General features: G+C 49.5%; 2 protein-coding genes across 22 annotated transcripts in view; one reads left to right on the top strand and one right to left on the bottom strand.

Moving 5' to 3' along the window:
• SRRD (SRR1 domain containing) overlaps window positions 1-224 on the bottom strand; it is a 31,861-nt gene extending 31,637 nt beyond the window's left edge. For all 4 annotated transcript variants that reach the window (XR_012019406.1, XR_012019407.1, XM_072803047.1 and 1 more), the window contains exon 1: window positions 31-224. Coding sequence is in view for 2 of the 4 variants with exons in the window: in XM_072803047.1 (XP_072659148.1) it covers window positions 31-209 (179 nt within the window). In the remaining 2 variants the exon portion in view is untranslated. The remainder of the gene's footprint in view (window positions 1-30) is intronic.
• Window positions 222-27,890, top strand: HPS4 (HPS4 biogenesis of lysosomal organelles complex 3 subunit 2). 18 transcript variants are annotated; one of them, XM_072803031.1, is made up of 16 exons: window positions 222-337; window positions 1,843-2,372; window positions 4,804-4,894; window positions 7,088-7,231; window positions 8,654-8,692; window positions 11,451-11,558; window positions 11,985-12,101; window positions 13,652-13,746; window positions 15,135-15,207; window positions 16,355-16,391; window positions 17,323-17,419; window positions 18,044-18,965; window positions 19,898-19,999; window positions 23,554-23,686; window positions 24,161-24,269; window positions 26,685-27,890. In XM_072803031.1, the coding sequence occupies exons 2-16, from the start codon at window positions 2,332-2,334 to the stop codon at window positions 26,788-26,790; spliced, it is 2,214 nt and encodes a 737-aa protein (XP_072659132.1). In that variant the 5' UTR covers window positions 222-337; window positions 1,843-2,331; the 3' UTR covers window positions 26,791-27,890. The 18 variants fall into 18 exon arrangements, with proteins under 18 accessions (XP_072659132.1, XP_072659136.1, XP_072659144.1 ...); XM_072803035.1 differs by lacking the exon at window positions 26,685-27,890 and adding an exon at window positions 24,842-26,635; XM_072803038.1 differs by having other exon boundaries at window positions 223-337; window positions 18,287-18,965; window positions 26,642-27,890.

Raw genomic sequence — 27,890 nt, 5'->3', positions numbered from 1 at the left:
CCCCAGGCCCCCCCGCCCCCCCGCACTCACGCGGCCTCCTGGAGGCGACGAAGCACGACTGCGCGGTCCGCCTCGGTCTGGGTCTCCCGGCCCAGCGCCGCCGCCTCCCTCCCCCGCGGACGCCGCGCGGCCGAGCGCCTTCTCTTCCGCGGGGCTGCCGCCCGCCAGGACCCCGGCGCCTCCTCCTCCGCCGCCGCCGCCGCCGCCATGGCCTCCTGACGTCACCGGCGCGACGCCCGACGTCATCGCCGCGCGCCCGCGCCCGGGGATTTCAGGGGGCGGCAGGCGGGGGCGGCGCGGGATCCCGGGGCGACTCCGGGGCGACTCCGGCGCGCGCGTAGGTACCGGGCGGGGCCGCTGGCGCCCACCCTGCGGGGCCCGAGCCGCGGGCTGTCGGGCGGGCCCGGCGGGGGCGGGGCGCGGCCGCCGAGGGGCGGGACCCGGCCGACCGCGCCGCTGGGCCCCGCCGGCCCCGCCGCCCGCACCTCTGCTCGCAGGCCCCCGGCCCCGGAGCCCGTGCCCTGGGCCAGCTCCCGGGGCCGCCGTTAGCGCCGCTCTCCCTGGCCGGCTGCTCGCCGAGGCCGCTCCCTGCACCCACCACCTTCCTGCCGCAGGCCCTGCGGCCGCGGCCGGCTGTTGCTGCGCCTTCCCGGGCCGCCGGAGCCTTCTCTGGCCGCGTTCCGGCGCCTGCCCGCCCGCCCCGGCATCACCAGGCTCCTCGGGGCCGTTCAGAGGCAAGAGCGGGGAGCCTGGCAGCGTAGGGCCCAGTCGTCTGGGAAGGAGGGCGAGGGGGTCGCAGGCTGCTGCCCTCGATTCCGCCGGCCCCCGGCCCGTCCGCAGGGAGACCCTCCGCTGGGGGCCTCAAGCCTTGGAAACGTGGACATTTTACAAGCCCCAGAGAGTCGGGGGAGTCCGCCCTGGGTACTTCTCTCCAGGCAAAGAGCCTTAAAGAGCTGTTGTCGCCCCTGGAGGGTGACAGGTGGGCCTCGAGCATTTGAAACCCTGGGTCTGGGACCTCAAGCTTGCACAGAGCCACGGCAGTTCCCAAGGGACAAGGGCTGCTCTTGTGGAAGAGCTCAGCCCTGTTTAGTCCTCGTGCAGTGTCACCCAGGCCAGCGGGCCGCCTTCCTGGGGAGGCAGGTTGTACCTTGTGAGCTGCCTGCGTCCCTGCAGGGAGCAAGCCAGAAACCAGTAATTCTTTTTTTTAAAGATTTTTTACTTATGTATTCATGAGACACACAGAGAGAGAGGCAGAGACACAGGCAGAGGGAGAAGCAGGCTCCACGCAGGGAGCCCCACGCGGGACTCGATCCCGGGTCTCCAGGAGCACGCCCTGGGCTGAAGGCAGGTGCTGAACCGCTGAGCCACCCGGGCTGCCCTGAAACCAGTCATTTTTGAACAGTGCAAGAGAGAAGTAATAAACCAGCGCCCCTTCTGACTGTGAAATTCCATGATACTCAGTCTTCTGTTCTTTTGCAGTTTGAAAGCCACTCGATAAGCTTGTTTTGAAAACTTGCCCAGCTCTGGAATGCATGTTCAGCCCACTTTGGAGCTGTCAAGGTGACAGTTCCTTATTTTGAGTTCCATTATTACTGCAGCAACGGCCTTATTTGTATAGTTGTGGTTGGCACCCAGAGTTTTTTCACACCGGCTACTTAATTTTATGTTCTGTGAGGCATAGCTGTTGAGAGAAACTGAGGAACTTACTCTCAAGTCCTGCTGCAGCCTTTTTTTTTTTTTTTTTTTTTGGTTCTCTTTGAAGGATACCACTTGCCTGACCCTGATGGGTCACATGCTCTCTCATGGGTTTCTGAAATAATCTATTCCTTGTGTTTATTTTAGGACCAAGGCACTGGTGTTTGAACGGGAAGCTTCACAACATTTACAAGAATCTTCAGAGCAGCTTTGAACCAGACAAACTAGAAATCTCTTCAGAACACCGCCTCCGGCATGCTTCTCCCCTGTTGGGCTTTCCTGGCTGGGAGGTTTTTGGAGAGGTCGTTCTGCAGGGAGCCAGAATGCTGATCCTCCTGAAACCAGCTTAGTGGATTTTACTTTTATGGGAGAATTCTCTTGCTTTATTATATACTCTCTGCCAGACTTCTAAGAGGTGTGGAAGCATTCATGGCACTGACGAGCCTGTGGGGAAGCAAGTAGCACTTTCATGCTGAATGATCACCAAGCAGGTGGCAGTTTCGTGGAAAACATTTCAACCTTTCACGTCTGGATTTCCTGGATCGGGGACACAGAGGAACGGTGGCCGCTGGGGCGCAAGGACTGCTACCAGACACAAAACTCCAAATAAATAGAATGAGGGCGACAGGCAAGTAAATGGCCACCACTACTTCAACAGAGCCGACGTCAGCCTCCTGGTGAGTAGCAAGGCCTGTGTGGCTTACTTCCTGCCAGGCTTCTGGACCCATGTTTTGGATTAACTGCAAATCCCCAGCCAGGCTGTCTTGATTTCATTAAGGGGAGGGGCGGGGGAAAAAGGCACTTTTGTTCTCGGAGCAGGCAAATCAAGCATGTGAGCCATTTCTCTCATGAGCTGCCAGATTGTCACCGTGCAGTGTTTGAGTAACTTGAGCATTGCTGGTAGACCGCAGAAAAAATGGCCATGGCCGGGTCACACAGCCGGCTTTGATGACAGTAGCCTTTGTAGCCTTTGTTGGTAAGAGATGAGAAATGGCTGCAGTGTGGAGCTTCACCACTAGAAGAGGTTTGGCCAGTCCACCTCTTGAAGGGTATTACACAACGTCTGCCTGAAACTCCATTCCCTTCTCAACTCCAAATGGGTTAAGCCTCTCTTCTCATTTGCTTCAGCAAACATTCCTTGGGAAATGAAAGCAAAAGGCATGTTTTTTTGTTTTGTTTTGTTTTGTTTTTAAAGATTTTACTTACTTATTCATGAGAAACACAGAGAAAGAGGCAGAGACACAGGCAGAGGGAGAAGCAGGCTCCATGCAGGGAGCCCAATGCGGGACTCGATCCTGGGACTCCAGGATTACGCCCTGGGCCAAAGGCAGATGCTCAACAGCTGAGCCACCAAAGTGTCCCCTGGTTTTCTATTGTGTGCCTGAGTGAGGGTGCTTTCACTCAGAGAACATAGGAGAGGGTAAGTGGGGCCTGGCAGTGAGGTTTCTGATTGGAGTTTGACACATTTTTGAGGGCTTTGATCTTGACTTGCCCTGCAGCCAGCTGCACACGTGGTCCTGGAACTCAGAAAAGCAGACTGCACTAGAAATAGGGATCCCTGGGTGGCGCAGTGGTTTAGCGCCTGCCTTTGGCCCAGGGCGCGATCCTGGAGACCCGGAATCGAATCCCACGTCAGGCTCCCGGTGCATGGAGCCTGCTTCTCCCTCTGCCTGTGTCTCTGCCTCTCTCTCTCTCTCTGTGACTATCATAAATAAATAAAAATTTAAAAAAAAAAAAAAAAAAAAAAAAAAAAAAAAAAGAAACAGAGTTCCCACTTGTCATCAGGAAGAGAAGGTGGGAGCCAGAGAGAGTGGCAGGGGGAGGGTGTAGATCCAGGAAGAAGCACACGTGACAGAGCGGTCACAGCTCCTCCTCCTTATACTCTAGCCTGATGAGTGTGCTTTCAGAGAGGTAAAACCCGGGTCCAGCTCCAGGGAGAGAGAGAAAGAGGCAGAGACACAGGCAGAGGGAGAAGCAGGCTGCACTCAGGGAGCCCAACGTGGGATTCGATCCCGGGTCTCCAGGATGGCGCCCTGGGCCAAAGGCAGACGCCAAACTGCTGCGCCACCCAGGGATCCCCCTGCTTTGTAGTTTTAAACAGGTTAATTGTGGTTACATGGCAGAGTCGACTGTGAGAGTCCTTAGCAAAGAATGGAGGATTATGGAAATTGAGAAGAGAGATTTATCTCGGAGGAGGAAATCAGAAATTTAATGAGGGGTTATATCAGAGTTGTACTTACATACTGTTAGGGTTTTGCCAGGCAGAGAGGGGTTCAGGGCTCTGCTGTGAACTCTCTTGAGCCCCATTTTCCCATTATAGACTCTATCCTGCATTAAAACTGTATGTTTATTGTCTCCCTGCTATCGCCTTGGCCCCAAGGCCGGTAGAGGGAGAGCACACTGTCGGGCCTCATTTACTGTTCATTGAACAAATGCATGAATTTATGGTCCAAGGGAATTGGGAATGTCCAAGGAATATTTCCAGAGGGAATGTCCAAGGAATATTTCCAGAGATCATTGTGTCCCCCAGTTGTGAGGTGCGCAGCTAAGACATCCCTAACTAATTTTATTATCCAAGCCTGAAAAGACAGTATATATGGTTGTATAGTTAAGGGTCCGTGTCTCAAACAAGAGATGCCACTGGGTGCTCTGTCTCTCCTCTGGCTACTCGTTGGTCTTTCTGGCCAGTCTGACAGCTGGATAGAGGCATATTTTTAGTTTGACTGGACAGCACTCATGAAATGGTTTTTATTATCTATTTGTAGCTACTGGGTTCTTTCTCCTCTGAGGCCACCAGAAGACTTCTCAAATACTAAGTAAGGAGACCTTCTCACTCTGGAAAAGAGGAAGCTGTGGTTTTTTGTTTGTTTGTTTGTTTTTTAAAGATATTTATTTATTCATGAGAGACACAGAGAGAGGCAGAGACAGAAGCAGGCTCCATGCAGGCAGCCCGATGTGGGACTCCATCCCAGGACTCCAGGATCACGCCCTGAGCCGAAGGCAGACACTCAACTGCTGAGCCACCCAGGCGTCCTGAGGAAGCTGTGTTTTAAAATGCCTTGATCACTGGATGAAAGGAAACATGGCTCTATTCTGTTCTCTTGCCAGGTGGAATTACTTTTTCCTTTATGATAGTTCAAAGGTAAAGGAAGAAGGGGATCCAACGAGAGCTGGCATTTGTTATTTCTATCCTCCTCAGGTAAGCCCCACAGCGTGTTACTGTTCGGTGGGGATCCTACTGCCTCAGAGTGGTGGCTTTTCAAAAGTATAGCATTGACATTGGGACAGTTATCTTTGCATAACCCAGGCATTTGACATTTCTGCTCTCTTATTCTTAGTTGTATTATTTTTGTTGTTCTGGTCTTGAAATTGCCAGACAGCTCTACACTCCATCCTCTCTAGCTCTCTGTGAACATCCTAATTTTCTGTCTGCTTCCCCTTGCTCCCAAGTTTTGATCGGCTCATTTAAAACACTTTTCTTTAAAAAAAGATTTATTGGGGGAATATTATTCAGCCATTAGAAATGACAAATACCCACCATTTGCTTCAACGTGGATGGAGCTGGAGGGTATTATGCTGAGTGAAATAAGTCAATCGGAGAAGGACAGACATTATATGGTCTCATTCATTTGGGGAATATAAAAGGTAACGAAGGGGAATAAAGGGGAAAGGAGAAAAAATGAGTGGGAAATATCAGAAAGGGAGACAGAACATGAGAGACTCCCAACTCTGGGAAACAAAGTAGGGGTGGTAGAAAGGGAGGTGGGCGGGGGGTGGAGGTGACTGGGTGACGGGCACTGAGGGGGGCACTTGATGGGATGAGCACTGGATGTTATTCTATATGTTGGCAAATTGAACACCAATAAAAAATAAATTAAAAAAAAAAAGATTTATTGGGGATTCTTGGGTGGCTCAGTGGTTTGGCGCCTGCCTTCAGCCCAGGACATGATCCTGGAGACCCGGGATCAAGTCCCACATCAGGCTCCCTGCATGGAGTCTGCTTCTCCTTCTGCCTATGTCTCTGTTTCTCTCTCTCTCTCTTTCTCTCTCTCTCTCTCTCTGTGTCTCTCATGAATAAATAAATAAAATCTTTAAAAAAAAAAGATTTATTTTAGAGAGAGAAAGTATGTGCATGGATAATTTCGGGGAGGGGCAAAGAGAGAATCTCAAACAGACTCTCCACTGAGTTTAGAATCCTACTTGAGGCTCTGTCCGCAATCCTGAGATGATGACCTGAGCCAAAACCAAGAGTCAGATGCTCAACTGACTTAGCCACCCAGGTGCCCCTAAAACACTTTTATTCAAACTATACAAAAGCAGAGAGGAGAGTATCATGAACCCTCACGAACCAGTTAACTAGTGACAATAATTCCTTAGTGTCATGTGATACTATCTGTATTCAAAATTTGCCTTTCTGTCTTAGAGGCTACTTAATCAGACCTTGCTCCTTCCTTCCATCCCCCCCCCTTCCTTCCCCACCACCCACCTTCCTAGTCAAGATCCAAACAAGGTCCACATATTCCATTTGATTCTTTTGTGTTTTAAGTCTCTTTTGTTGTGTAACACTCCTCACCCACCAACTCATTACCACCTAACCTCCCCCTTGCCCCCTCACCCTGGCTATGCCACTGAATTACTAAAGAAGCCTATTCTACTATTTGCACAGTAGAATGTCAGAAGGTCCCACACTCTGGATTGGCTGGATCACTTCCTCGTGGCAGTGTCATTTCAAGTCTTCCTTCCCCTGTACTCCTTTACAAGAGTAGTAAGATCTGGAGCTCTGATTAGGTTTAAGTTTGGTTCTTTTAAGCAAGACTTCTTCCTGATGGGTGTGTAGATTTTCTGTTGCATGACACAATGTCTGGCTGCCCCACAGTTGAGTCAATGCTGAGACCAATTAGGAGGTCTGTGTATTCACTCATATGATCACACTCCCACTTGGGTAGTTGGGATTTATCTGAGCTGCTCTGGCCACTCTTCAGGGAATCTGAACAGGGACCAAGGGCTCCTGGTGCAGCCCACATCAGGCCTCTAGTCCTAGGAACAAAAACATAGTTCTGCCCAGGCATCATGTGCACTCAGCTGTGAATGTTTTGTGGCAGTTCTGTCCTCCCAGGTAGGGGACCACACACTAGGCCTGACAAGGGCCTAGGAGTGAATACTGATGCCTTGTAAGCCATGGAAGGTCTACATCACACATTCTCCTTTGTCATTGGTATTACCACCCTTAAATAGGAAAATCATGCTTAGCTCCCAGGCCATCTGAAAGCAGGTAACAGCCCAGATCTGGCCTGCCAGCCGTAGTCTACTACAGCTTCAGCCCTGCTCTAAGGAATGCCATTCGAGTTCAACAGTTTCAGCTTCCCCTCTGGTCTTTACTGCTTCCCCACAGACCCTTTTGGACCAGCAGGACTTGCTCTGTGGACAGATTGCTGGCGTTGTGCGCTGTATCTCTGACCTCTCTGCCTCTGCCCCTGCCCTCATTCGTCTGCGGAAACTGAAGTTCGCCATCAAGGTTGATGGAGAGTACCTTTGGGTGAGTTTACTAGGGAGAACCTAGGGTTGCCTCCACCATGAGCCATCTGTCTTGCTGACGAGTGCTGTGTCGCCAAGGAGCTTTGGAGTCTAGGATCCCCTCCACACCCATAGGGGCTACGTGCATTATCATCACACTGCCTGTCTGTAGGTGCCACTGTAACTGAATGTTCTCCAAAACCTTTCTTTCTTTCTTCCTTTCTTTTTTTTAAGATTGTATTTATTTATTTGAGAGAGAGAGTGTGTGTGACAGAGAGAGAGCATGAGCAGGGAGCCCGATGCGGGGCTCGATCCCAGGACCCTGGCTGGGATCATGACCTGAGCCGAAGGCAAGCGCTTAATCAACTGAGCTATCCAGGTACCCTCAAGAACATTTCTAACCTGTCCTGCATTGCATGTGGCTGCTTTCTCATTGCCTTTGAGGAACTTCAGCCAGCCTGCAGAAACTCTCCTTGCTCTGTGATGTAGATCAGGTTTTCATTCTCCGTCTTTTCTCCTCTGTACTCCCCACGTTTACAGGGCAGTTGGCCCAGAAATTCGGAAACATTGATATATAGATGTTGGATTTCAAAGAACCATTAAAAAATGATAAAACCATTTCTTTACAGCTGATGGTACCATACACACTAGGGTATTTTTTTTTAAAGATTTTATTTATTTATTCATGAGCGACAGAGAGAGAGAGAGAGGTAGAGACACAGGCAGAGGGAGAAGCAGGCTCCACACAGGGAGCCCAACATGGGACTCGATCCTGGGTCTCCAGGATCACACCCTGGGCTGAGGGCAGCACTAAACCACTAAGCCACTGTAGCTGCCCCACACTAGGGTCTTATTGTCCTATGCCTACACTCACTTAAAACTGATTTCCGAGGTGAAAGGATGTTTGAGTATGAGGTGGTATATTCAGCTTTGCATGTATGCCTGCCAGCATCGTATTATGACACTTTTCTCACATGGCAAACCGTTGAAGGAATTTTACAGTGAACACTCATCTTCTTCACAACACTTCCAGATTCTACAGGTACCATTTTATCATATACATTATTTACCACAGTAGTCTTAGCACATCTGTCCATCTATCCCCTCATCTTTTGGCAATCCAGGTTTTATTTGAACACTTGCCAAAATTGCACACACTAATATACTCCTCCTGCCACCCCAGTACCTCATTGTGCATAACATTAAGTAGAGTTCAGTAGTGCTTTGTGATTTTTGCAGAGGCATGGGAGGGGGTAAAGTTACATACACTGAAACACATAAAAATCTTGAGTGCACCCTGAACAAGTTTGGACAAATGACTCTCTGACACAAATCCCATCAAGACGCAGAATGTTAGCATCACTCCGGGCAGCTCCCTGACGTCCAGTTAATTCTCACCCCAAGCCCCAAGCAACCGTTGTTTTCTCATTTTTTCCCTCCACAGGTAAGTTTCGCCTGTTCTAGAAGTCACAGGAGTGAAATAGTATGTATCATATTCCTCTCTGTGGGCTGCTTTTGTATACTGTGAGCCTGTTGGGCATGGATCAGCAGTTCATTCCTTTTTACTGTTCAACAGCTTTGTCTGAATGTCCATTGTCTGGATAGGTCTACTTAACTTTCCTTTTTCTAGAACTGTGAGCCATGTCTAGTGAAGGGCAATTAAGAATAAGGCCCCTAGGAACATTCCTATCTGAGTCTTCTTGTGGTTATGACTTCATTTCTCGTGGGTAAATATCTAGGTCACAGGGTAGATGTATGTTGAATTTCTAAGAAACTGCCAGACTTTTTCCCAAAGCAGTTGCACCATTTTACACTCATACTAACCATGTGTGTGTGAGAATTGGTTATTCCGTGTCCTTGTCAATGCATGCTGTCAGTCTGTTCAATTTGAGCCATTCTGCTGGGTGTGTAGTAATATCTTATTGTGGTTTGCATTTACATTTCCTTAGTGACTAATGATACTATGGGCACTGATATATCTCCCTTTGAGAAGTGTCTGTCCAAAGCTTTTTTGCCTATTTTTTAAATTGGGTTTTCTTTCTTTACGGAGTCTGAGTTCTTTATATATATCAGCTGTTTGTTAGATACATACTTTAAAGGCATTTTCTCCCAGTTTGTGGTGTGCCCGTCAGTTTTCTTAATGATGTCTTTTGAAGAGAAGAACATTTTAATTTTTTTAAGTTTATTCATTTAAGTAATCTCTACACCCATCGTGGGGCTCAAACTCACAACCTGGAGATCAGGAGTCACAGGCACCCCCAGAATGTTTTAATTTTAATGAAGTCTAACTTAGCAATTTTATCCTTTGTGGTTATTGCCTTCTGTATCCTGTCTGAAACCATTCCCTACCCTGTTGGAGAAGACATTCTCCAATTTTTTTGGTCAGCTTTATAGTTTCCACTTTTAAACTTAAGTCTAGGGGGGATCCCTGGGTGGCTCAGCGGTTTAGCACCTGCCTTTGGCCCAGGGTGCGATCCTGGAGACCAGGGATCGAGTCCCGCCTTGGGTTCCCGGCATGGAGTCTGCTTCTCCCTCTGCCTGTGTCTCTGCCTCTCTCTGTGTGTCTCTCTGTCTATCATGAATAAATAAATCAATCAATCAATCTTAAAAAAAAAAAACTTAAGTCTGGGGATGCCTGGGTGGCTCAGTAGTTGAGCATCTGCCTTCGGCTCAGGGCGTGATCCCAGGATCCGGGATCGAGTCCCACGTCGGGATCCCTGCAAGGAGTCTGCTTCTCCCTCTGACTATAGCTCTGCCTCTTTCTCTGTGTGTCTCATGAATGAATAAATAAATCTTAAAAAAATAATAAAAATAAACTTAGGTCTGTAACCCACCTTGGATTAATATTTGTGCATGATGTGACATAGAGGTCAAAGGTCACCTTTTCCCCTATGGATATCCAGTGGCTCCGGTGCCATGGTTGAAAAAAATCTTCTGCTTGGATTCCTTTGGCTCTTCTCTTGATGATCAGGTGACTGCTGTAGTGGGGGGTTTGTTTCCGGGCTCTATTCTTTTGCATTGATCTATTGGAGAATCTCATAGAAGTACTGCACTGTCTTGAAATCAGATAGTCTAAGCTGGAGGACAAAAATCTTTATGCTTTTCCAAGACAGCTTTGGCTAATTTAGGTCCTTTGTGTTTCTCTCATGGAATCAGCATGTCAGTTTCTTTTTTTTTTTTTTTTTTTTTTTTTTTTTAGCGTGTCAGTTTCTGAAGAAAAGCTGGCAGGTTTATGATTAGAGTTGCATTCAATCTATAGATCAATCAGGGAAGAAGTAAGCACTCACCGTATGGTTAACCCTTGGATGACATCAGTGAACAAAACAAGGATCCTGGCCTTGGTGGAGCTTACATTCAGAGGGAATTTATTTGTTTTCCATCAGGGTTGGTTTATTTCTTTAAGTTTCTGGTGATTTCCTTAGGAAAGTTTCCTAGAGGTTGAATCACTGAATCAAAGAATACAAAATTTTTCCAGGCTCTTTTTTTTTTTTTTTTAATTTTTTTATTTATGTATGATAGTCAGAGAGAGAGAGAGAGGCAGAGACACAGGCAGAGGGAGAAGCAGGCTCCATGCACCGGGAGCCCGACGTGGGATTCGATCCCGGGTCTCCAGGATCACGCCCTGGGCCAAAGGCAGGCGCCAAACCGCTGCGCCACCCAGGGATCCCAAGGCTCTTTAAACATATAGCCAGATTACTTTTTGGCCAAGCACAGGTTTCTCTTCTGTGGAGCTAAGCCCCACAACAGCACTCTGGAGCTTTAGAACAGGGTGATGATTCAGTCAGTTCCCTTCCCGAAACACTTGATCCAGCTGGGGAGATGAAGTTGGAGTCGGAGTCCTGTCCAGCGTTTGTAATGAACCCCACATAAAATATCCAGTGCCCAGATAACAGTCCTGAAGATGTAAGGGGTCAGAAAAGAGGTCAGTACTGATTAAGGTGATCAGAATAGGCACCAGGAAGGTGCTAGAATCTGCAGCAGGCTCCGAGAGGATGGACAAGCCCTGAACAAATGGACAGGGGAAAGGAGGCCATGCCAGGTGGGACAGCATAAATAGATAGAAAAAAAGTACTTGTTCTGTTGGGGACCAGCTGCACTGGAGTAGATGGTGAAGGCCAGGGGCTGACCTATCAGTTTGGATGGGCTATGGATTCTAGCTCTATAGAGCCCTGGGTGCCAGACCTCCAGGCTTGGACTCAAAGCAAAGAAAAATGCCTGTCTTCTGGTTTCCATCTTCCCAGGTACTAGGGTGTGATGTGGGGCTCCCTGACCATAGCTGCGAGCAATTTCTGGATCAGCTTGTTGGAGTCTTTAATTTTTACAATGGGCCCGTTGCTCTGGCTTATAAGGTATGAAGATTGTGGTAAGCGGTCTTCTGCGACCCCCTTCAGCAAACCCAGTATCGCCAGAACATAGCATTACTTTGGGGCTGTTAGTCTTCGTGTAAATACATCATGTCCACTAACAAGGTCAAGGGGCCTGGGAACTCCTCTCAGATGCCTTTGTGCCTCAGTGGGGGAGGTCATGTCCACCGTGCATGTCTGTCCCCATGTCCTCCACCCTGGACAGATGGTTGGAAAGAGCAGGGTGCCACCCACGGGTGCTGGGTCTGTGGTAGGTGAGTCCTTGGGGCAGGAGGTGGGGTCTCATGTGCATAGGAGGTTTACGGCAGGCCCTGCCTCTGGCCAGTTTCCTGTGTGAGGAATGATTTTTGTAGTAGTAGGGAGCCTTCCCAAAGGGTATGTCTCGCTAACCTCAGATGGTTCCCGTTTTAGAACCGTTCTCAGGAAGACCTGCGTGCCGAGTGGGACGCCTTCATTGACCAGATTCTGAGGAACACCAGTGATCTGCACAAGATATTCAGTTCCCTCTGGAACCTGGACCGAACTAAAGTAATCCCTTCATCCCCTTACCCATTTCATGTAAAGGGATAGAGCTCCTGGACGTTTCTCTTTTTCTCCTTAAATGGCCTGTACATCTGGAGAAGGAACTAGAGTGTCATTCCCCAGTCAGGATAGTTATGAAGACCTGCCCTCTGTTTCCATGCTGCCATTGGCCAGCTGTATGAGCATGGACAGACCAAGTCTCCTCAGAGAACCCTTCCCTTACCCACAGACTGCTGTCCCAGTGCCCGCTGCTCCCAGAACCGTTTTGACAACACAAGAAGACAGTGCCTAAAATGGCACAGAGTAAATACTCAGTAAAGGGTGGTGTTATTTTGCTAGTGCCCCAGAAGTGTGGAATTCTGGCATCTGAAGGTCCCCGTCTCTCTTGATATGGATGTTACACGATTGACTTGTATTCTCAACACCAAAAATGCCCAGTGGTAACATTTTAAAAACAAAGTTTCTCTCTCTGGGAGGGAGAACTTGGGAGCATTTTGTCCCAGAGCCCATTCCATTGGCCACTGGCATTCAGGGATGTACAGGCTGCTTATAGGGCTAGCCTGACCACCTGAACTGCCTGTTACTCCGTGGCCTTGACCTTGGTGAACATCACAGTTGCGTTGTGAAGGGCCAAAGGGAGACGTGAGGCCTTGCCCCCTAAAGAGCTGACCACCTGCACCCCAAGCACCTGAAGAGATGTCTGGGTCACGTCTCACCGTAGTAGTTAAGAGGGTCCTTTCAAAATGGATGTGGTGTTGTGACTCTGCCTTCACAGAGCATGACTCCGGCTAGAAATGGGGACAGGTTTTTCTGGCTCCTGTTGGAAGAAATTTTTAAATTTGGCCCCTTTCAGAATGGCTGGTTGGCTGGGACTGGGCATTGTCTCGAGGATGTGAAAGAGCAGCATCATCTCCAAAGCTTGCTCTGTTGGTGTGGCGCTTGCAGGTTCTAGCTGCCAGCAGGAAAAAGGAAGAGGCTTTTAGTTACTGCTGGTGACTCTTGACCAGGTGCAGATCCTTTTCTGGTATTTTTAGGGACTACCAGGCAACTGACTCCTTACAAGGACTGTGGGCTGAGGATTATTTCCCTGAGCAAGAGACCAGGATGCTTTCATTTTATGTTACAGGGCAGAATTATGGGGTCTGGCAGGACACAAAGCCAGCTCTTTGGCAGTGGGGCTTGTGCTCCAGAGGGAAGGGAGAGGATTGGGGTATGTGGCTTTACCTTTCTCCTCTCTGCTGCCTCCTGGTCTCAGCATTGAGTCAGGGTCTCCTGAGGGGAGACCTGCCTTGCCCCTGTGAGTGGCCACATGCCATATTGGCTGTACCTTTCCACTTCTGCAGAAGCTGCCCTGTTCCAAGAATTGCATTTTGCATCATCCGCAGTTCTGAGTATAGAGGTAGAATGTAGACCCCAGACGTGACATAGATGTTACCATGTGGCACCTTCTCCTTTTCCCTGGTTTTGGCCTATGACCTGTTCATCTGTTCTATAAAGCCCCCTCCTCTTCCCACCTTTGCCCGCTCATCTGTGGGTGTGCTTCTTGCCCTGCCCAGGTGGAGCCACTATTGTTGCTGAAGGCAGCCCTCATTCTGCAGACCTGCCAGCGCTCGCCTCACATTCTAGCTGGCTGCATCCTCTATAAGGGACTGTGAGTAATACCAGACCCTTTCCTGCACCCAATCCCCCTGCCACAGAACTGACCATCCCAGCCACCTCCGGTTCGTGAGTGGAGAGCTCTATCTCTGGCCAGTTCCAAGAGAGCTGTTTTGGCAAATATCAGATAGTTTAGATTTGACTTAGGGTACATCCATGTCTTACAGTGAAGCTGGGAAATTGGAAATTGTGTCCAGAAAAGAGCTTGGAATATAAGGCAGTTTTAGAGAAATCCACGTAAGTCTCAGCATGGGGCATGCCTTATAGCTAGCAGTCTACAAAATCCTAATGCAGAATGCCCCAGGTTGTCAGCAGCCAGCACTGGAGGTAGAGGGGTGTGGAAGCTTGCTGTGGCCCTCCTGCTGCCTGGGGCCCCAGGGCTCTTGCTACGGCCAGCCCTGCATAGCTGCAAAGCAGCCTTACCTGCTTCTGTTCCAGCTCCTGCCTGCCTCCTGACTGCATCTGTCCTTTGGCTGGTCTCTGAGATCTCAGCATACCTCTTTATGTAGTTGGATGGCATTGGAGGGAGCCCGAGGGATCATTTGTGGTCTGAGGCTCTCCTCGTCATGGAGGGCTGCTGCTTGTATCCAGAGCTTTTTGAATACTGGATGAATATGTGAGCAGAGAAGCTCTGTGGGCCTGATGGGCTGGGTTTCCAGTCCTGGTCTCACCTTCCTGGCCCTGTGACCTTGGGCAGGTCCTTGCTGAGTTTTCTCTACTGGAAAAGAACCAAATGAAAGGGCAAACGTAGAAGGACCTAGCACAGGCCCTACTTCCCAGTGGCTATCAGCACAGAACGGACCCTGGTGCCTTTCTTTCTTTCTTTCTTTTTTTTTTTTTTTGGTGCCTTTCTTTTTTATTCACAATCGTGCCACAATTGACTTAACTACTCTCTGTTCGATGGACATTTGGGTGGTTTACCCATTGCTATAATGATTTTGCCTTTTTTTTTTTTTTTTTTTTTTTTTTTTTATGATAGTCACAGAGAGAGAGAGAGAGAGAGAGGCAGAGACACAGGCAGAGGGAGAAGCAGGCTCCATGCACCGGGAGCCCGATGTGGGATTCGATCCCGGGTCTCCAGGATCGCGCCTGGGCCAAAGGCAGGCGCCAAACCGCTGCGCCACCCAGGGATCCCTGATTTTGCCTTTTTTGTCTATAATCAGTACTCTCTAGCGTGCATCTTGGTACAAGGCCGGTCAGAATGTTGGGACATTTTGAAGTTCGGTAGGAATGGCCAGAGTGCCCTCCATAAAGGGTTTTGCCAGTTGAAACTCCCGCCATCTATGTCCCCAGGATCCTTGCCAGTTAGGGTGTTAGCAATCTTTCCATTTCAGAGTCCTGTGATGTATTTTGTCTCACGGTGTTCTTATTCCTGTGACCTAGGATTGTTAGCACCCAGCTCCCACCCTCCCTCACGGCCAAGGTCCTAATTCATCCAGCTGTACCTCGGGACCAGGTATTGTAAAGCCCACCCACCTGACTGGGGTGCTTTGTCCAGAGCAGAAAAAATAAAGAATTTTTAAGCAAAAAAAAACCAAAACCAAACAACAACAACAAAAGCTATGTAATGTGATCTCAAACTATTATTTAAAAAAATGCATAAACTTAAAGGAAAATATGTGTAAGATTAACACTATTAGCTTGTGGTGAGGAAATTTTATGGATTTTTGTGGGGAGGGGGAAGTTTTTGTCTCGAATAAAATTATATAACTTAAAACATGAGTTTTTTACAAAGCCACTAAAAGAAGAATGCCACATCATTTCTTTTTTCCTTTTTTTAGATTTTATTTATTTATTTGAGATAGAGAGTGCGCGCACATGCATAAGTAGAGAGAGGGATTAGAGGAAGAGGGAGAAGCGGACTCCCCCCTGAGCAGGGAGCCTGATGCAGGGCTTACCCCAGAACCCTTAGGTGATGATGACCTGAACCAAAGGCAGACACTTAACCCACGGAGCCACCCAGGCATCCCTGACCACATCATTTCATAGGAGTGAAAGCCATGCTGGCTAGAAGAGTTTTTGTATTTTGTTTTGTTTTGTTTTGGTGCATTATTTTGGAACCTTTGGTGGAAATGTCTGGAAAGCTCTTTCGAGAAAATTCCTAATTTTAGAGAAAATTAGGTTTGTCACTTCGATTGTGAGTCAGAATAAACCAGAGAGATCTAGTGTAGCCTTTGGTTTAGGTCAGATGCTTTATCATGAGGGTCACTGGACGTTCACATATTTGTTGTGCTGGAATGTGTGTGCCAGGGCTGTGGCAGGTGCTGGTATATTGTGACAGATGAGTTCTCCAAAGGCGTAAAAGGTAACAGGAATCCTCATTTTCATTCCCAGACGAGGGAAACAAATCAGAGCGTGAAGCCTAATGTGTGTTTGGGGAGAGCTGCTGCCTGTGTAGGGCGCAGGTTCTCGCCTGACCCTGGCCACGGTGGTGAGCAAGCAGCTTGGGGGAGTTTCTGTTCCATCTGCTTTGTTGCTGGCATGTGGTCAGGGCCAGAATTCTGGGCCTGGCTAAGTTTTATGAACAGATGGCACAGCACAGTCCTGATGATTTGGTCAGGAGGAGAAACCCGACACCAACTTCTGTGTGTATTTATTCGCAGAGAAGACCTGCAGGAGGGGGTGCCCTGCAGGAAAATGGTAAGTGGCAAGGTGCATCACTATATCTTGAGAATGCAGTCTTTTTTATGCTGCCTGTCCCCTACACAAGTCAGAGGAAGGCCAAGCAGTCCCACGAGTTCTTTCATCTGCTTGTAGATTAAGAGAATAGACTAGAGCTTTCAGAATGAAGTTACCCACCAGAATCCTGATCATAGGCTCATGGTTTTAGACGTACCTTTTAAAGCCTTGTTTTCAGATGCTTCCTAACTCATTGTTACCAGACTGCTCAAACTAGGTCCAGGGGATTCTGGTTAGGAGGGGCTGAGATAAATGACAGCGGCCAGAAAGACCTTCTGCAAGATGTGGAGGCATCTCTAAGAGGGTTATTTTGTGTGTGTGTGTGTGTTTTTTTTTTTTTTTTTAAGATTTTATTTATTCATGAGAGACACAGAAAGAGAGAGAGGCAGAGACACAGGCAGAGGGAGAAGCAGGCTCCATATAGGGAGCCTGATGTGGGACTTGATCCCGGGTGTTCAGGATCATGCCCTGAGCTGAAGGCAGGCACCAAACCGCTGAGCCACCCAGGCGTCCTGGGTTATTTTGTTTTATTTTGAAGCCTAAGTTAGGGCAGATCCCTGTTGTCAGTTGGAAGTGGTTTCTTTTCTTTTCTTTTTCCAGCTTTTATCTTTTTTTTTTTTTTTTTTTTTTTTTTTTAAGTGCTGCTCGATTTTCTTCCCCCAAAAGTCACCTTTCTCTGCAGGGAGGAGTAAAGTTGCTCATGAGGGCTCCTTCCTTGCTGGGCACAGAAACTGTAGCTGCGGTTTTGTGTCTTTTGTTCTGGACTGAGGAGCGTGTCAGAGCGCAGCTGTCTGAGCCAGCGTGTGATTCAGATGCATCACCCTGAGAACAGTTCCCCTCTGTCTTCCCTGGCCCAGGGCAGAGCCCTGTCCATGTTGCTTTGTGATTCTAGGAGCGGCACTACCCCCAAATGTCCGGATCATGCCTGTGTTCCTGACCGAAGAAGAGGCCATCAGCCTCCATGAATTCCCAAGGGAGCAGGCAGCTAGGTAAGGAGCCACAGGAGTGTCTTCTTACACGATGCTGAAGGGACTCCCTCATGTGGTCTATCCAGACAAGCCCCTGGACATCCCAGCCTCCCATATTCCATTGTCTGCACACATTGTGGTGGAAGGGGCATCTGGGACTTGAGCATGTAGATAACAGGTGGCTGGCATGGTGAGATGGGTATAGGCTTCAAGTCCCCCGCCTGTTGCTTATCGGCTGTGTGACCTTGGGCAAGTCCATTCCCTGCCTGAGCCTTAGGGTTTTCATCTGTAAAAGGGACCCAATGATAACTTACTTCGTGGGCTCCGTGTCAAAATTGGAAATAGTGTATGTATTAGCATCTAGTAGAGGGCTTAACTCCGAGCAGACTTGCAGGTGGGGGTGGCTCTCATGCAGGCCCTGCCATCTTCAGCAGGGGACCTGGTAGCACTTGAGGGCCAGACGTTGCCTTACTTTTACTCCTGTGGTTAGACCACTAAGGACTCTTAGGCTCTGTGGCCTCGGGCACCCATTTGTCACCAGTGGCCCTGCTTTTTAGGGAAGCAGTTCTTTAGTGTCCTCCAGGGACGGGCACTTGCCCTGCACTTGGCCCGGCACCCCTTCCTCACATCTGCCTTGTTTGTCAGCCCTGCTGCACCACCCACCAGACTCCAGGAGTGCTCAGCCCAGCAGCCTCCACACACTTGGAGCACAGCTGCCCCAACAGAAAATGCCATTGGACACATGGAGCCCATGGCTTGGATGTTGGCAACCACTCCTGAGTTTGCGTGTCCTGACGTAGCATGGCCAGATGGCAAGGGGGAGAACGGGCACTTGTCTGGTTGTGATCTGGAGAACATTATGCCTGCAAAACCGCACCATCCTTCCAGGGACGAGGGTCCTGGTCTTGGCAGCTCCCTAGCAAAGGAACCTCGTCTGCCCTGGGAGGAAGAGGAACCAGACCTGTCTGCAATCCACATTCCAGAAGCTCAGGAAACAGAAACATCCTCAGGTGATTTTGCCCTCTTGAGTATGGGCACCCCAGATGGTGATAGTCCTGGCTTTGAGGAATCTGTCAGGGACTCTGGTGACCGGGAACCTGAGCCACCTGACCCGCTGCCTGTGGGCATAGCCACCAGCAGCCTCCTCTCTCTGTCTACTCCTGAGATGCTCATCCAGAATGGAGCTGTGGAACAGCATGACAACCTTCCAGGAGATAGCAGCCAAGATGCCTCTCCCAGGAAAGACCACCTCCCCAGAAGGACAAACAGGCCTCGGTCATGGCCTTGCTTAGACTGGAGGCAGAGAGGCACCATGCTTTCCGTGGGGAAACAGGGCGTGGAGCAGTGTATTGGGGTTCATGACAGCTCCTCAGCACCCGGAGGCTCAGACCTGGCAGGGTCTCAGGACGATGGTACTTCTGCAGACAGAAGTGACCCTGGGTCAACGCCAGCATCCCGTGTGGGCCTTGTGCCAATGAACCTCTACACCCACAGTGTTAATGGTCTGGTGCTGTCCCTGCTGGCCGAGGAGCTGCTGCTGGGCGACGATGCAGCCATTGAGGAGGTGGTGAGTGTATGCACACCTGCCTCCTGGGAGCGGGGACAGGCAGGGAGGGGGTTCCCCTTGCAGCAGTGTGCAGGGCTGCCTGACCTCATGGGTCATCCCCACCTGCTTTACACAGTAGGGATGACGGAATAGCACCTACGCCCTGGGTTTGGTGGGGGTTGGTGAATCCAGTGCAGAGCACGGTGCTGCAGGCAGAGACTTCTGAGTCCAGTTCTGTGGTTCTTCCCCTGCTTCTTCCATCTTCCCAAAGTGAAGTCTGGGATACTTCGGTTTTCCCTTCAGCAGTGTCAGGTTGCTCACAGGCCCAGCCTTAAGGTGCAGAGCAGCATCACACAGGTGAAGACAGGCAACACAGCAAGGGTTGTGCTGCCGCTGCCACCACTACCACCACCGATGGCCTCACTTCCTAGCCTGGGCAGCTGTAGGCTGTGTCGGTTGGAGTCAGTACTCTGCCTCTATCACAACCCAGGTGGGGAGTATTCTGAAAGGCCACAGTTTTCCTCCCGTGAACCTTGGTGATATGAAGCTCCTTCCTAGTGGGCCTAGGACATTTGAAATGCTAACGGGCTCCAGAAAGTTCCTCTTCAAGCACATAGAGCAGTGAGCTGACCTTCTCAGAGCCTAGGCCCACGCTGGAGCTCCAGTTGCTATAGTAACAGCCTCGCCTGGTTGGCAGGGAAGTGGTAGTAGGAAGAACAGCAGGTTGAAATAGCTGCTGGGCAAATGGTGTCCTGGGGCTTGCTTTGTTTCTGTTCTTAAATCTGTATTATTCTAAGGCGATCTTATTAGCTTGCAGGGCTCCTGACCCTTGGGAAGCGAGCCAGTCACCTTGGGGCACTGAAGAGGAGGGCAGGCAGCTTTCCCAGCGTGGAGCCTTGAGGCCAGAGGCTGCTCCTCTGCTGGCTTGCCTGGCTTATCTCCCTTTTCCACAGACCGCGCGGCACCCCATGGTGGTTCAGTTGCTTCCTGCACCCTCCTTCACCGCTGCTGCAAGGGACTTACCCACCCCCTTCCGCTACCAACACAACATGGGGGTACGGTGCTATGTGTGTCGTCTCTCCCTGACGATGCCTTGGTATTCGTGGCCTCCTCTGCTTTGTGCCAAGCAGCAGACAGGTTATTTTGAAGACCCAGGATTTGGAAGCAATGAAGTGGATAGATCTTTAGCTACCCCCCACCCTGCCCCCAAAAAAGAAAATGAAAAAATAGCATAGGCTGCTCCTGAGGAAGGAAATAAAATGTATTCTGCATTCAGTGGCTGCTAAAGCCTTGCTGTCTGCTATTTCTGCCATTTCATCTCCCCGTTCCTACCCCCACCCCACCCCAACCCTACCCCACCCCCGTTTGTTTGCTCCCCCACTGAGCTGACCTGGGAGTGATCAGACTCGGTTTCTCACACCCCGGCTCAACCCTATCGGGACAGCGGCCTCTGGCCTCCGTGGGCTGTCATGCAAAGGAGGGTTTGGTGTGAGGTGGGCCCCAGGAGAAAGAGCAGTGCCACGAAACCTCTAAAAAGAGTGAGAAGTAACTGACTTTGATCAGTTTGCTGATTTGAGAGTGGGCTTTATCTGTCAGGCCCGAAGTCTGTCTGTTTTATAATGGGGAGAGATCTTTTTTTTTTTTTTTTTAAGGATTTTATTTATTTAATCATGAGAGACAGAGAGAGAGAAAGAGAGGCAGAGGCATAGGTGAGGGAGAAGCAGGCTCCATGTGGGACTCCATCCCTGGACTCCATGATCACGCCCTGAGCCAAAGGCAGATGCTCAACCACTGAGCCACCCAGGTGTTCCTAGGGAGAGATCTTTTATCGCCTTTTTGTCCTGGACCTGCATACAAAATACTTGATCAGATTTCCCTCCAGACCCTCTGCTGCTGTCAAGAAAAGCAAGTCCCCTGCAGAATAGTAAACCACAGTTCAGATATAACTGTGAGCACACCCCTTTGAAAGTGCTCCTTGATCATATTACACACCACCAAGGGACCCCCATGTCATTTGCCATCTTGTCTTTCAGTGGGTGAACTGCCACCTCTTCATGCTTGTTGAGGGTTGGGGTGGGGCGCTGGGGGGATGGTTGTGGGGGTCAGGGGGTGGAGGGGTGGGGAGCAGCCAGGAGAGGTTGCCAGGGGTTCAGAGAAAACATATGCTCACACCAGGGGGCAGCATAGAGCCAGTGATAATTTGCTGCTCAAAACCCAAGATAATCTCAACTGACCTTCAAAGACCGGGATCAGATCAATGATTGATTGGCACAGTAGGACTTTGAGCTGTCAGTGTACAGTATACGAGGCCTGAGGTTAGTGCCAGGGAATTAGTGTAAAGCACTTCATGAACGTGCACCCCTCACCCATGAAACTAGTGCTTTGGGTGAAGGTGTGTTACTGCATCATTTCTTCTGCACCTCATGGCCCACACTGACATTCAAGCCACTTGCTTTACTACTGACTAGAAACTGGAGGATCCAGGAATTAGGCCCATGATTAGAAATCATGTCTCCTAGGGCTGTTGTGAGGATCATGTGGGTGCTAGTGTTATGTCAGGGGTTGGCAAACTTTTAAGGGAAAGGAACATCTAGCACCTATTTTCAGCTTTGTACAATTACTCAGCTCTGCTGTGGTAGTACAATAACAACCGTAGATAATACGTAAATAAACGTAGTGGCTGTGTTCCAGTGATGCTTTACTTATGGATGCAGAAATTGGAACTTCGTATAATTTCCATATGTTACCATATGATTCTTTTGATTTTTTTTTTCCCCAACCATATAAAACTATGAAAACCGTTCTTAGCTCTCAGGCTATATGAAAACAGGCAACTCGCTGGATTTGGCCTACAGGCCATTGGTTCAGTAACCCCTCATATAGTTGAAATCATTAGTTACCAGTAAAAACTTGTCTCCGTATTATCTGGCATAATGTCTTGTGGTTGTGTGTATTTATGCTTAAGTGACTTTATCTTGAGTAGAAGTTAGGCAGAAGATTCCAGAAGCAGAGTTTGGTGCCTATAGGGGAAACTTGGGTTTTTGCCTGCCTCACTCTCTGTCCCCATCATCCCTTCCTTTGGGCACCAGCTCAAGATGGGAGGGATGCCTGTTAACGAGTTCCTAAGGCCCAGAAAACTTTCAGTGAGGTTGTGGTTTGATTTCTTGGTGAAGGATTGTACGGGCATGTGCACCCGGGCATCTGTTCAGATAGGAGGCTCATTAGCATCAGTGAAGTTTCGTGTTGGTTCCGTCATACTGGTGGTCTGACCTGGAGATACTGTGCTTGTCTTCTCCAGGCATAGGTCCATTGACTCTTTGTGTATACCTCAATTTAAACCAAGTAACCCATAGGGGAATGTGCTTGGCATTGGATATGCTCCTTCATCTGTTCGTTGTGTAGATGTTTTATGAGCACCTACTAAGGGCCTGGCACCCACTTGGCACTGGGGATGTAAAGATGAACACGTGTAGTGAAAGCATGTGTGCAGATCTCTTGCTTCTGAGACACCTAGACAGAACTAAGGTCAGCTCAGTTCGCTACCAGAAATAACACTTCAGCTTCAGGACACAGACCTCAGAAGCCCGCTGTTTGCATCTCTGTTCTTTTCATGTGCACTTATTTTTTTTACAGGTTTGTTGGATAATAATCCACAGACAAGTCCTGAGTGCTTATTAAAAACTTCCTCTTATTTGATGATAATTTTCATTTTCTTGACTCTTGATAGAAAGGTTTTCCCCCAGGTCCCATTTTTATTCTCTAAAACAAAGCATCATACAAAAAAGGTATAGTCCAGTGTCCTCAGCTGTGCCTGCACATGACTCGTCCTGGGGGGGGTGGTCTGAATATACAGGTGCTTGGGCCTCCCCTCCCAGACAGCTTTGCTCAACTGGATTCCTCTGCTGAACCACAGAGCACAGAAATCCATCTGACCCATGCTTCTCAGTCCCTCCAAGAATGGTGCAAGGCCAGTACCATTCTAGATGCACCAGAGAGATGAACTCATTCCAGACAGTGGGGGACTTCTGAGCACAGGCCCAGGTGAGAGGCCCTGCCAGTGCTGTGAAAATGTGCAGCCTGGGTGGGAGAGTCATGGTCAGAGGATGTACCAGGGTGCCAGCAGTGGCTGTGCCTGCATGGTGAGATTATGGGCCACTTTTCGTCACTTTCTTCCTTCTCAACTTTTCTGTTCGCCTCTATCTTCTGATCTTTCTACATTTTAGGAAAGCATTGGAACCTAAAGGCAAGAGGGGTGTCTGGGTGGCTCAGTTGGTTAAGCGTCCAATTTCAGCGCAGGTCATGATGTCAGAGTGGTGAGATTGAGCCCCATGTTGGGCTCTGCACTGGGTATAGAGCCTGCTTGAGATTCTCTCTCCCTCTGTCCCCCAAGCCCCCAACCCCATGTTCATGCTTTCTCTCAAACAAGTAAATCTTTAAAAAAAAAAAAAAGCATAAGAGCAGGAGTTAGTACTTCTCTAAAAACAGGTAAAAACACCAGTCAGAATCCTTTTTGCTTCATCAAGTGAACACATGGATATCCTTAGGGTCATTATTACCTAAGTGTCCTGTCTGCTGAAGTTAACTCTGCCCCCCGACCCTCCCTTTGCAGTACCACAGTAGCCTGGCATCCCTGAATGGGCTGGAGGTCCACCTGAAGGAGACGCTGCCCAAGGATGCAGCTGCCATTCCCAGCAGGACGTACAACTTCACGCATTATGACCGCATCCAGAATGTGCTGACCGGTAAGGAGAGGAGCGTGGGGCCTAGGCGCCTCCTAAACATGCGTTGCGGGGAGGACTCAGGGCCAGCGCCCCCAGGGTTGGTGCTGTGCCCAGAGTTGTGGACTGCAGTTAGGATGCTGCTTTCACGCTGGGAGCCAGCTCCCACTGAGTTTAGAATTCGTCTGGCAAACACTTCCTTACTCATTTGTCTTTTTTTGGTTGTTTCTCCAACATTTTGAGAGAAGCACACACATGTTCAAATATCTGTGATCAGGTCTGCCTCGAAATTTTGCTATCCATGGGCAGAAACCTGGTGTTGCTAATTCTCAGGGACAGTGTGGTCTGTTGCCTCGTGGCAGCTGGAGGGGCCCAGCACCATGGGCGCCCACATTCATGGCCCCGAGCCACACAGCTCCCAGTTTATAGTGCTGGGGTGGGGGTGAGGGAGCGGGGGAGGAGTCCACCACCCACAACTTCTGTGTCCTCTTCTGGAAGCAAACCTGCCACAGGTGGCCACCCCCCAGGACCGCCGCTTCCTCCAGGCCGTCAGCCTCATGCACACAGACTTTGCCCGGCTGCCTGCTCTGTATGAGATGACAGTCAGGTGAGTGTTCCCCAGGGTTACTCCTGAAGTCCTGTCCCAGGGGCCCGGGCCACAGCCGTATTCATACTCCAGTGATTGTCCTTAGGGCCTCCTTTTATCCACTCCCCTGCCTGCCCACCACCACCTCCTCCCATGGGACAAAGGGCCTCTGACCCTGGCCAGAGGTGATGCCCGAGTGCTGCTGTTGTCCACTCACTTGGGTCATGTGATCACAGAAACAGATTGGCATGAAACCATGAGGTAAAATATGTGCCTCCCCTCGCCCATCACACACCCAAAAGATTCCCACAGTAATAGTCTGGTGTCTCTAACTCCAGGTTTTGTTGTTGTGGGGTTTTCTTTTTTGGTTAGAAAATAGAGATTGCTAGTATTTTAGTCACTTTAATCATTTTTCTTCTAGAAAACAGGATCACACTAATATATTGTTTTACAAGTTCCTTTTTTCACTTTACTGTATATCCTAAGCATCTCTACATCAGTAGGCACAGATCTATAAATTAGTATTGTACTTTGTAGTATTTAACCAACTGAATTCTACTTTTTCTCCCTACATGCTTCTCTTTCGAAACCAGTAGGAGAAAATAAGGCAAGTTAGAGGGTCAGGAGGGGAGGGTGTGCTGTGCTGCTTAGTCCTTGGAATGATTTGGACAAGTGCATTTCTTTGTCCTCATTGTACAAACAAGGATATTGAGGCACAAACAGGATAAGCAACTCGTCCCAGCATCACATTCTGAGTAAGTGGCAGAGTGAGGATTTGAACCCGACTCTCTCTGACTCTGAAGTGCACATTCTTTTCTGCACATTTCCATCTCAGGGGCAGTGGTCAGAGTGGTTGAGAGGGAGGGGTGTGGGTTTGGCCAATGCCCTGCACACTGGAGTTTCAGGCATCTCTGCCGCCCAGGACCATCTCCAGCTAGTATTCCAGTATATCTTTCCATAAAAAATGTGCCTTCTCTGGCTTTAAGTCAGAGCTGCTCCAGGCCAACGACCTAGATGAATACGTAGTTACTGGTTTGGGAACCACTTGTGTTGGGTGTGTGGGGATCTGTCCTGAGAGGGATAGAAATAAGTGAAATGTCAGCCTGTGATCCATCAACCAACTAATGGCCCTGCAGTATTGTTTTTTTTTTTTTTTTAAGATTTTATTTATTTGAAAAAGAGAGCACAAGTAGTGGGAGCTGCAGAGAGGAGAGGGAGAGGGAGAAGGTGACTCCCCGCTGAGCAAGGAGCTTTTGTGTGCTCAATTCCAGGACCCTGAGATGATGACCTGAGCTAAAGACAGATCCTCACCCGACTAAGCCTCCCAGGCATCCCTCCCTTTGTTATTTCACTTTCCTTGGGGCGGAGAGGGTTTTAGAGTTGGGATACATGGCTTATTTTAAAAGTTATAGAAATGACGGCCACCATTTCTTAACCCCTCACCATGTGCTAAACAATTTATATGTATTTTGCTCATTTGGACTCTTAAAAAATCTCAGGGATGGGATTCACTATTATCCTATCCATTTTACAGATGTGGAATTTATAGCTGAGACTGAGAAAGGATGAGTAATTTAGCCAGGGGCACGCAGCTAGGAAGCCACAGGGTAGGGATCAGCACCAGGCCGTGATGCTCTCTCTCCGTGGCTGTGATGACTTGCTTATGACTCATCCTGCTGGTCCGGTGAGTGGCACAAAACACCTAGGCCAGAAGGGCTCTTCTGGCCCCTTGAGCTCCTGGAAGGAGAAGCTAGAGGAGGATGGCATTCTCCTCCCTCCTCACCTGGAAGCAGAGATCCCAATGAGGGGGCCCTAGTGGTCCCTAACTCTAAATTTGGGGAAATAGACTGAGGCAGGCAGGATCAAGAAACCAGATGGTTGCCTGGCCCCAGAGTCACTTCTTCCCTAGTGGACCCTCATCCCTCCCTCTGCTTCTGTGACAGGTTTCCTATTAGAAACCTGCTCCCTGCCCTCACTCCTTCCACTCATCCAGCTGCCCTCCACAGACGGTCCGTGCTCATCAGCCTGGAAGCATCACCCAGCCCTGTGCCGCCAGGGCCTCGTCTATCAGATAGGGTCGCACCTCTGCTGCATAAGGCTGGTGAATAAGCCAGGCTGCTTGAGAGTGTTTGCATAGTTGGGGTTCCACCAGCAAAATGTGCACCCATTAGACAGTCGCAGCTCCAGTGAGTCGAAAGGAAAGAGAAATGGTTATAGGCACTAAGGCCTGGAACTCAAGTGCAGACATTGAACCCCAAGCCATGGCAGCCGCACCCTACGGCTGTTAGTGTTGCTGGGCTACTGCCATGCACCTGTTGAGGTCTCTGTGGTCAGAGGCCTGCACAGGCAGCATGGGACGGAACAGTCATTCCCCCCCCCACCCCCCCTGCCAGGAACGCCTCCACAGCGGTGTACGCCTGTTCCAATCCTGCCCAGGAGACCTACTTCCAGCAGCTGGCAGCAGCCGCACGCAGCTCCGGCTTCCCCAGTCCTCAGGACGGCGCCTTCAGCCTCCCGGGCAGAGCCAAGCAGAAGCTGCTGAAGCACGGGGTCAATTTGCTGTGACCTGGGCCGCAGTGGGAACCTCATGACCCCGGGTGAGCACTAGCAGATCAAGTACCAGCAAAGGAAGCTCTGCCTTTTTAAACAGAAAAGAGTCCCTCTGTTTTCCTTTTCTTGGTATATTCCCGTTTTTAGGAACTGTGATGATATGTGTCTGTTACCTCCTTTTGTAGACTGAGTTTTGAGTGGGGAGTTCTTCAGGTCAGCAGACCTAGAGCACGAGATGAAGAGTTTTGTTACATTGGCCACATTGGCTTTGGCTTTGTGGCTCCTTGTACCAAAGATGGGGCAGGGCCAGGTCGTGTGCCTGTCACACTGTGTCCGAGGCACCTGGTATTTCTCACTGCTATTCCATCGAGGCCTTAACTAGTACCATGAACATTCTGGTGAGTGTTTTCTCCAGAACCCTGTTGTACGGAGTCCAGCGGACAGTATGGGGCAGGGCTGTGCAGGAGGGTTGGAAGTTGTCAGCAAGCAGTCTGGGACTTCCACACCTCAGGTGGGTGTTCCTCAGAGTGGTCTTCCCAGGAGGTCTGGACTCTGGATGCAGGGAGGCAGGCAGTGATGTCGAAAACACCTTATTTGCATTCTTCTGGAATTATATTTAAACCCAGGAGCCTGTTCTTTGGAACCCCCACAGTGGGGGCAGATCTTGATAATGTGGAAGGGAGCCTAGGGTTTTGAGGTAACTCTCAAGACCAGGGAAATAGGTGATGGCACACCAGCCTGTGCTCCTTTGCTGCAAGGTGGGCCAGGTGCTGGCCCCTCATGAGTGAGTGTCCTCAACGAGGAGTTTCCAGAATGTCTGGGACAAAAGCTGCTGCCCAGGGGTGGCTTTGTGAAGGGGTCCGGCTGTCATCTGTGTTCCTGCCCATGTTATAGGCAGATGGTTTATGATAATGTGATGCAGATCACAGCATGAAATATTCACCAGAGCCTTAACTGTTTACTGGAGGTACCCGAGATCCCATTTGAAAACTGCAATGTTAATAATTTCATATCGGTGAACAAGTATCTAATGTTGGTGACTTTTTCTTGAAATGAGTTGTCAAAGGCTAAAAATAAAACAGTCGAAAATGC

This window comes from Canis lupus, chromosome 27 (assembly GCF_048164855.1).
Source record: "Canis lupus baileyi chromosome 27, mCanLup2.hap1, whole genome shotgun sequence".
Lineage (NCBI taxonomy): Eukaryota > Metazoa > Chordata > Mammalia > Carnivora > Canidae > Canis > Canis lupus.
Note: the sequence above shows the minus strand (reverse complement) of the source record. Positions and strands in the feature narration are given on the sequence as shown.

Excerpts from the sequence above, each read along its gene's own strand:
- HPS4 (XM_072803026.1), top strand. The coding sequence starts at position 2,332 with ATGGCCACCACTACTTCAACAGAGCCGACGTCAGCCTCCTG. Across the intron at positions 16,392-17,322 it reads GGGTGCCCTGCAGGAAAATG|GAGCGGCACTACCCCCAAAT; the intron begins GTAAGTGGCAAG and ends TTGTGATTCTAG. Across the intron at positions 18,966-19,897 it reads ATGCAGCCATTGAGGAGGTG|ACCGCGCGGCACCCCATGGT; the intron begins GTGAGTGTATGC and ends CCTTTTCCACAG.